The 9509-nt window shown below is 39.7% G+C and overlaps 1 protein-coding gene and 1 long non-coding RNA gene across 6 annotated transcripts in view; one reads left to right on the top strand and one right to left on the bottom strand.

Moving 5' to 3' along the window:
- Positions 1-9509, bottom strand: part of LOC108748651 (poly(rC)-binding protein 3) — a 102649-nt gene that overhangs the window by 4258 nt on the left and 88882 nt on the right. For 4 of the 5 annotated variants that reach the window (XM_018486920.1, XM_018486918.1, XM_018486922.1 and 1 more), the window contains exons 6-8: positions 7802-7898; positions 6802-7081; positions 2419-3623 (exon numbers count right to left, since the gene is read on the bottom strand). In XM_018486920.1, the coding sequence (XP_018342422.1) occupies positions 3242-3623; positions 6802-7081; positions 7802-7898 (759 nt within the window). In that variant the 3' untranslated portion in view covers positions 2419-3241. Of the gene's footprint in view, positions 1-2418; positions 3624-6801; positions 7082-7801; positions 7899-9509 lie in introns of those variants that run through there. The other variant, XM_018486923.1, reaches the window with a different exon arrangement.
- The window catches only part of LOC108748657, a 10049-nt gene continuing 950 nt past the window's right edge, over positions 411-9509 (top strand). The window contains exons 1-2 of the long non-coding RNA XR_001939314.1: positions 411-1131; positions 8209-8210. This is a non-coding gene — a long non-coding RNA (uncharacterized LOC108748657). The remainder of the gene's footprint in view (positions 1132-8208; positions 8211-9509) is intronic.

The raw sequence follows: 9509 nt of genomic DNA, 5'->3' as shown, positions 1-9509 counted from the left end.
GGGTCAAGTTGGTTGGATGGATACATCTTCTCTTTTTCTATCTCTCTTTCTCTCTCTCTCTCTCCTTTTATCTATATCTCTCTCTCTCTCTCTCTCTCTCTCTCTCTCTCTGCACGAGTTTCTCTCCGATCTTGGTTACGCTTAACACTTACGAATACGTGGTGAGACATGGTACATAAGTATATATACAGATTTCAATGGACCGTACTCTCAGCGTACATTGAGCGTCAAAAAGTAGCCGGTCCTGATCCGAATCCTACGTTTGATTATCATGATTAACATAAATGTTGCACAAAAGATGAATATAATCAGGCGCTGAATGTACCAGAATACGGTCAAATTGTAATCAATCGTGTACAATCTGTTCGACAGCAAAAAGTGCAAAAAATGCTCGCGTTAATCAAAATCGTGAAAAATTTATTTTAAAAAATGTTAAATTTTATTTGAAATGTAACTATTATATTAAGGCTGAAGAAAACGATAGAAGAGGCCATGTCGCATTCTTATAACAAATCGAGATATCTTCATATGCAAAATCATCCCTGTTCAAAGGTATGAGATAAACCGAGCATGTGTATTTCTTTCATTCACTTTTTTTCTTTCAATTGTACCAATTTAAAATATCGCTGAAAGATTAACGCAAAAACGTTGTGCTTAAAAAAGAAGGTGGTAATAAAACGTTCAAGTGCCATAAAGGTGGTCGCGCAATACATTGGAGGTATTTCATTTCCGATCCAAAAGGAATATGTTGCTTTCCGAATAAAAGATCGCCGAGAAATAAATTTTTCGCTATCGTTTATGTCTGTCATACATTTTTCCTGCGAACCAATACATTGCGGGACCTCACTCGCAGGAACGCCAGAGCTGTTTTTATTTGGTATTGTATTTCTCTTACTGTATTAAACACGCCTAGCTTTATTTAACAAGATGATACAGGGTAGCTAAAATCTGTTAAGCATGTAAGCTCTGCGATATCATTATAGACTAATGTACATCTCAAGATTATCTGCCTACAGGATTCTATGCACGATGTAGGAATACCAAGCACAGTAATGGCTTCCCTTAATAAATCATCTGTCCCAAGGAATGAAATTTTGTTTTCGTTTAAATACAAGTATTTCTTTTAATTTTGTTCTGAAATAGTTCCTCGATTTATTATATTATCGTTATACGCATCGCTTCACTTGGTATACCTACATGCATGATGGGACTGTGTGAGCATTTTCTAACGCATTTCCTCACGATTTTCTCACTTATGCTTTTTTCATTGTAAACAGTCACTTAAGAGTCCTGGGCATGAGTTGACGTGAGTTTATTGTCTCGAGAAAGAAATGGAACGAGACCGTACAATCTAAAATGAAGAAAACGCAATGAAGATATCTCGCGATCATGGCGACGGTTGATCCGATCATCGGAATAATTTTTCTGCAAATGGGACTGATTCTTCATGCGATTACCACGCGTTCCGATAAACCATGGCCACGCTCGCGATAGGTCAGTACTTGTTGTGATAATCCGACCATTATGTCCTACACCCGATCGGTCGCTACTTGCAAGTACTCACTATAAACTAGAAAATTGAGCACACAAACACTTATCTGGTGATTCCATTATCGATCGTCTTTATCCAAGTGATGAAACATCTTGAACATCCGTCCAAATTGTTTTCCTTTTTCATCCGCGATTGCGTTAGACTTGGATCTAACCGACCGTTCTTTCGCGGCTAGACGATTTCGATTTGACGTTTTTCGACAACTTACAGAACAATAAATCAAAAAACGCTCGAATTATCGTGGAATTAGAAATCTGACTGTGTTTTTTTTTATGTGTATATATGTGTTTTATTAGTTTAATTTCACAAAAACATAATTTACACGCGATTTCATGCAGACCCTTGGTCGTCTCACGTGCATATAAGGATTAAGTTTATTACCGTTACAACACTATGTGTATTAGCTTGATTGATTATTTCATATTGCGATGGTCGATTATAATGCTTCAAAATTCACCGTGTTCGCATTTCTAGCGAACTCCTCGATCGCTCGATTGCAGATCGTTTTTTCATCAAAAAGAAGACCACAAAAGTCATCTAAATCATCACGTTACATGATTGTGACGTATAGTGCATTCTCAACACGATTTATTACAAAGACTGATAAACACATGATTCAAAGACGATTTTCTTTCACGCACTTTCCTTCCCTTTCTCTTCATCACACATATTCATTCACGCGCGCGCGAAAAATTTCTTTCTATCAATAGAATTTCTATCTACTACAAAAAGAAATCACATTGGTATAGCTATATATACTAATAAGTTTTTTTTTTCAAACAGTTAATTAATTATAATCCATAATATATTGTAATAATAATAATTGTAATTATATATTTATATTTTATATAAAAAAAAAAGGCTGTCTTGCGACGGTGCATGAGCGATCGCGTCCTCCGAGCCTATCAGAAATCGCTCGTAGAAAATGAAACGTTACAAGAAAAGCTACATGTTCATTATTATAAAGAACCTCAAAAGAATTTATTATTAATGAATTCCGCCGCTTCATTACATTACACAATCAGTCTTTACACGATAGCGTCGAATATCCCGATCTCGGAGGGCGTGTCACGATAGTATATGTGTGTTTCTAAGACTTAGCATCGGATCATAATCGGGTTTAATAACGCAAAATATTCCAAACGCTCCAATCTGCCTTTTCTTTTTCCTCTAAATAAGCTAAAAATAATACATCAAAAACAAATAAAAATCCTACAAAATGTTTCCGTACAGTGATTCTTAGGAGGAAGTGAGCTAATATGGGCAAGCGGAGCATTATTATCTCCAGAAAAATGATTAAAAAGCGTTTCATTTTTCTGAAGAAAGATTCCTTTTCTTTCCAAAATCAATTTTCAAAATCGTCGATCGATGGTAATCTTTCGTGATCGAGAGGTGATTGAGAATCATCATCTTCTTCCTCGGCTTCGTGCAATTCCTCAATCCTCTCTACCCATTTAGACAATCGTACTCACGCTCCCATCTGAACAATCATTTAATAACACAAAACGACGAATCAATCCTTCGCCAAGTCTTCGTACTCGCTACCCGGGCGTCCGTACGCACTTTTTTTTTTTTTTTTTTTTTTCGGTGTATTACACAAGTGTACGCTAAAAGTATGTAGTAGTAGATTTGTATTTATATAGTGTTCCCCCTGTAACATCATTATCATCCTGCTGCTTCTCCGTTCGTTCAGTACGGATTATACTTGCTACGCTCGGACTTGAACTTGCCGCTGTCGGTCGGGCCTGGTGCGCCCGGGCTACGGAGCCTCGGCGTAAAGGTCTTGTGCGATCGGTGCACGCCGGTAGTCTGGACCGGTAGCGCGGATGCAGCTGCGCCAGCAGCACCACCTAGCAATTCCGTGAGTCCGCCGAGGGCGGTGAGGCTAGATAGGGCGTTGAGGGCGCCTGGCTTGCTTAGCAGCTGAGCCAAGGGGATGGCGCTGGCCAAGGGAGAGGCAGTGGTAGTGGTGGTAGAGGGGGAAGCACTGGCCCCGGATGCTCCGGGAGTGGTACCGCTGCCAGGGGTTTGGGTATTATGGGCCTCTAGGTTAGCTTTCTGCAGTTCGACACTGGGAAAAGACACAAAATGTAAAAAGGTGAGGGCGGGAACGTTCCTCGTAAAACTGTGTGTCAAAGAGATTAAAGAAAAAAAAATTCAACATAAGAGATGATAGTAAGTAAAAAAAAAAAACAAAAAAAAAACAAGACAACAGTAAAGTAGTAGCAATAGAGTTATAATAGTAATAGTAGCAGTAGGAATAGAGTAAAAGTAGTAGAAGAGCAGTAGTAATAATAATAATAATAGTGGTAGCTGTCGCGGAGAACATAAAACAATGAGAAAAAAAAAAAAGAATATGACAGAAAAAAGGAACCATCAGAAAACAAGATAAACTAAATCACAAGTTGTAGGCTTAGAGAGTTACGTCAGAGGTGCTCTGTGGAGCATGATTATCACGTACACCGGCTACGTGGTTCGTGGGGGAAGAGAGGGGGCGGGGCGAGGGGGAGGAAGGTCTCGATCGCGCCAGGTTGCATTTAGACTCTATCGAATGTCCACGGTTGCATTCGTACTGGACCTAGACTGACTCGCTAATAAACGCCAGTCAGCCGTGTATCCATGGAATGGAGACCGCCGAACACGGAATCGGTTGAAATGCATCCTGATCGCAAGGAGGATGTACACGAAGAAGTGAAGAAGATAAGCACGCGTTCGCTAGTCTACTCTTTCAGAATACAAATTCCTACGAAAACAAATGTCACATCCACCACTAATAAGTAGACTTGCGAACGGTGCGATTGTTTCTAGGTGTAACGGGCTTATGGTTCGTTGTATAGACGAGAAACACCATTGAGGGATATTTCTGTTTCACGATTGCGTCATACAGTAAAACATTCGTAATTCGTGTCAAAATGACTAAAAGTCCGATGGTCTCTACGTCGATAGAACGAGCCATTTGCCTCGTCGGCTTATAGAAAAGGCAGAAATCAAAGTAAATCAGGCACAAGTATGCACTCTGCCACAAGTCGCGTTAATTGCGTCATACAGCTTGATACGTTTGAGATCACGAGATACGCATATAATCGCGACGCATAAATGGTCAATGATCGACTCTCAAATATACGTCACGTCTAAATGAGAAATTAGAACTAGATAAATGGCAGAGCGCAGACCTGTGGCCGACAGGAGTGCCGGGATACACGATACGTAATAAATATGATGACAAAGTTAACGGGCAAAATACAGAAGTATCGAGATGATAAATATATATAACGACATTGCGCTATTTATATGCAGTAGTAAAATGTGAGTGGCAATCTGGAATAAAATATAATGGATTATAATTATAACGTGAGGGTGTACGTGTGTAAAAGTGTATTGATCCGCGTGTTTGAATCGCACTTGGCTTGAGATGCTGGTGGGATCTTACGTGTGTGGCGCGAACTTGTGCCGACTTTTTTGTCCGTCGTCCTCAAATCTCATCGACGACTACGTTAGTACCGTTCACCATTTCTAATGTCGCTATGATGGAAGTAGATTAGTTCCACAGCATATAATTCAATAAAAAAAGATTAAAAAAAAAAATAATTAACAGATCTTCAACACCGACCAATGAACATTAAGCGATGGCAACGACAGTGATGAAAGCGTATAACTAAAATGTAAAGATGCTACGGCGAAGGTTCCTGGCAAGGACGAGGAAAACCCCCTTCACATTTTATAAAGACACGATGTTTATGCGTAATGCATATATTTTTCTAAACATATTGCCAGAAACATATTTGCGCGGCGCCAAAGATAAATTGTACCAGTATCTTGTTTTCTTTTTCGCGAACTGAATTATAAATACACAAAACGGAAATGTAAGCGTAAATGTTACAAGCTGATCGTCCATTACCGGGAGCCTGTCAAACTAGAAAGAAATTTGTGTCATTAAAAAACGAATCGAAAGGAGGAACTGTGATACGATTGTTTGGGACTGTTCGGGATTGATTGTCACTAGCAGAGCGACAGTCCTCGTACATCTTTTCATTATGTCTTTCAGTCGGTAGTTTATTTGCTTGAAAGGACAGCCAGCGGCAATGGGAACAGATGTTGAACGGAGTTGTGTCTGCAGGATACTCGGGGTACTGGACCTGGAAGACAGGACCTGGAAATAAAGGATTAAGATCCTCTTCCGTCTTACGGTCGACGTCGATGATTTTCCAGTATCTGCATACATGAACGCTGGTTCACCTCGATCATGGCCGTCGAGATGCGGCGTCTTCTCCTCGCATCGTTACTTTACGATTACGTACGACCTGTTTCGCTGTAAACTGAGGTGGCGTTACGCGACGCGATTTCTTCTCTATTATTTCATCCAGAGAAATTTTCCCCGATGATTATTATTATGTTGCTTGTTAACAAACTACGCGCGTATTTTGCAGCAGTATCATCTCCTCAGCGTAACACCACCTCTTTCATAATATCTCTCGCGGCGACACGCAGTAAAGACGACTTTTCTCCTAATGCCAATTATAATCTTCTCAGAAATAGGGTAAAACTTCTCTAATGTCCGTTTTAACTGCAAATTTCTTGGGAAGAAAATAAAATATATATCGTCTTATAGCTATCCCTCTTACGGGAACAACGTATTGTCAAGCACATTGTGTTGAAATTTTATCTTTAATTTTAAATTTACGTATAGTTCACAATATTTTCTGCAGTAGCTCAATGGACAGAGGAAAATGGACGAAAGTCATCTGTACGCGGGTTGTCGTGAGCAAGGGTGATAACAGTAATGATGGGAGATATATCGCGAGGAGTGCCGATTCGACTATCCCTTATATAATCTCATCATTAAGAAGACATCAAAATTAAGTGAGGCAACAGGTTGCGTGAGGAACGAGTAGTTTCAAACAGGCGAATCGGCGGATCTCGATCATGGGGTAAGGTCAACAAGAAATCACTCTACGCCAGCGACACGCGCCACCAATTTGGCGGGCAGTGTCGGCAGAAATGCGGGGAAAGTAAATAAATAAAAATGAATAAATAAATAAAGAGAGATCGGGGGGAAAATGCATCGCGATCCACTGTAAAACGTAGCCGGGACGAGTTCGACTGCTTTCTATTGAAAATGGATTTCGGTGAACACACCGAAAGCCGAACCTTGGACGAACCTCTTGGAATGGCTTCCTGTCGGTCCGAAGGTTGACCTTCGGTTTGATAGGCTTGAGGAATATGATATATACAGACCACGTAGTACTCACCTCATGTTGATGAGATATTGTGCCAACGCTACGGCGTCCGGGTTCCCGGTTATGGTGATCGTGCGGTCCGTTGCTCCGCCCTCCCTCTCCTCACAGTTGCTGATTCGGATCATGGCGCCGGAGATCTGACGGATCTCGGCGATCTTGGTACCGCCCTTCCCAATGATGCAACCGATCAGCTCATTTGGCACGGTCATCTCATGCGTCTGATTGTTCGCCGCCGGTTGCTGCCTGTTCGTGTTGTTCGTACGCAGCTGGCTTCCAGCCAATGCAGCTAACGCTATGCCATCAATTGCGCAAATATTAGAAAAGTTTCTTCCTGAATTTTGCTCGTAATGAAAAATTCACGAAAGAGCTTTCCTTTATAAAACTAGAAACCAATGAGGCAACTGGAAGAAATGCTTTTGTATAAGGGCTGCTTCTATAAATTAGTTGCATCAAAGTTCAATTGTGGCTTACTGATGTTATCGCTCTTCTTTCAGTTCTACTCTAAAGCTCCAATAAACTTCAACTAATGTTTGTGAGAACAGTTCATAGATAAATTTAACTTCTCATTGCGGTATACGAACCTGTATTAACATAACTCTTAGTCGATTGCGTAGGAAAAATTTATTGCAACACTATATTGCTTATTATCAGATTAGTTTTGAAATTGATTTCCAAATACAAATTTCAACAGACAGTCCACTGTCAATTGCCTCATATAAATTGTGTTAACAATTATAAAAAATGTACAAAATTATAAATAATTTTTAAAAATATATGAAAATAGTTGAGAAAATTATCAGTTCAAACATGTAAATTTGTTTCTTGCGAAATGTAACAGTCGCGAGACCGATACCACTCAACATCATACAATTCAATACATACCACAATGAAAATAAAGAGACAAAACGAGTATATTAATCTCTTCTACATAATTTTTTGCGAGACAGAGAACAACATCAACAGGGTACGATTGCCGACCAACGAATTTCTTTGAAGTCATACATTGACTTACCTGCTGGATTAAGACCACCCGTGTTTGCCGGTGTGGCAAGACCTCCAAGGCCTAAGGCTGCTAGTCCAGCCAAAGGATTGCTGCCCAGTTTGCCCATCTGTAACAACGACGAAGAGATCCATCGTTCAAAAATGAGGAAGGGGCGGGGGCGGTCCGCGTCGAACAATCACTCGGGGTGTGCTTAAGAGGAGATGGGGGTTTACGACGACACCGAGAAGTATATCTATATATGCTTGAACATGTTCGCCACCTCGCGCATCACGCTCGAGAATTTCCAATTGCGAGCAAGAATTCTTAACTCAGGGGCAGCCTCGCTGAGAGAGAACGTTCGGTTCTACGTAAGAAGGGGGACAGATGATATCTTTCGCAATCGACGATTTAATTCGACCATCCCGGATTCATTACAGTCGTGACATAATCAACGCCTCGTCCCGACTTCCTGGGACCGGTCCGATAGCTTCCTCTAATATATTAGAGGCTCTACGATAGTCATTCGAGCGTACCGTTTTTAATTACATATATCGACCTAGAGCAAGGACTTTAATGTCGCAAATAGTTAAAGTTTGAACGACGTTTGTTCTTACTTTTTCTTATGTGGAAAGTTTACCAGAATGTTAAATTTATCTTCACGTATCAGTTATTCTTTCCGTGTCAATAAATCGTTGATTCGACATAAGAATTATTGTAAAATAGATCAAGATTCGAAAAAAAAACATTCTAGTAACAACTGATATCTAAGAGATGATAAGATTAAATTCCAATACTTGTACGAATTCCATTGTTCAATTTTTAATCGTTTTGAAGCCGTATTGTTATACTCGATCTATTTTTGAAAATATTCTAAATTTCGTTTTTTAACAACAAATAATCCATATCGAAAAGATTCCTTTGCTTCTTACGTCATAATGTATGCGGAAATTGAAGTAGAACAGTGTCTACCAGTCGCCTGAAGCAGTCTACAACATTCCACGCGTTTATCGCAAAAATATAAAATCTCGCGTGCCTCTGAAATACATTAAATTGATAAACGGCAATATATCCCGGAAAATTGCTCTGGCGGGATAAACGGTACACAGAATGGCCGTCGATAAGATAAACTATTTCGAATCGCGTTGCGTTACTTCGAAAATCGTGGCAGAAATTACTTAGGGACAGCTTGATGAGGAAGGGGCGCTCAGAAATTACAGAAAGAGAAAGCGAACGAGCGCGGAGAGAAGAAGGATGTCTGTATCCTTGTATTCTCGCGATACCGTTAAATCGCGCGAAATGTAACGCAGCAATTCTCTTTGCACCTACCGTTTCCACGTTATGCAAATACTTACATGAAGTTTCGCATCAGTTTATTTGCACTGACAAAGATTTTATCGCATTTCATCAAGTATAATCCACTACGATCCTATTATAACGGCATGTTGCAGTTACTATTGTAATCAGAAGATGACTAAGTACTCTAATAATTAGTCATAAATTATTTTGATTGGCTGTAATAATTATTTAGTAAACATTAAAACAAGCTAATTGTTTGAAGCAAATACAAAACGTTTGAAGAAAAATTGTATCTAATTACTAATAGTGATATATTCTATTTTTATTTTCAAAAAGGATAAAATGAAAGGTAGATAGGAAGGATGGAATGTATGTATGTACCTTAAACGAGTGATAATACTTCATTCTCTATATCACTGTTGTCAACTAAACTAACTTATGT

The sequence above is a fragment of the Trachymyrmex septentrionalis genome, unplaced genomic scaffold, assembly GCF_001594115.1.
Source record: "Trachymyrmex septentrionalis isolate Tsep2-gDNA-1 unplaced genomic scaffold, Tsep1.0 scaffold24, whole genome shotgun sequence".
In the NCBI taxonomy this organism is placed as follows: domain Eukaryota; kingdom Metazoa; phylum Arthropoda; class Insecta; order Hymenoptera; family Formicidae; genus Trachymyrmex; species Trachymyrmex septentrionalis.
Note: the sequence above shows the minus strand (reverse complement) of the source record. Positions and strands in the feature narration are given on the sequence as shown.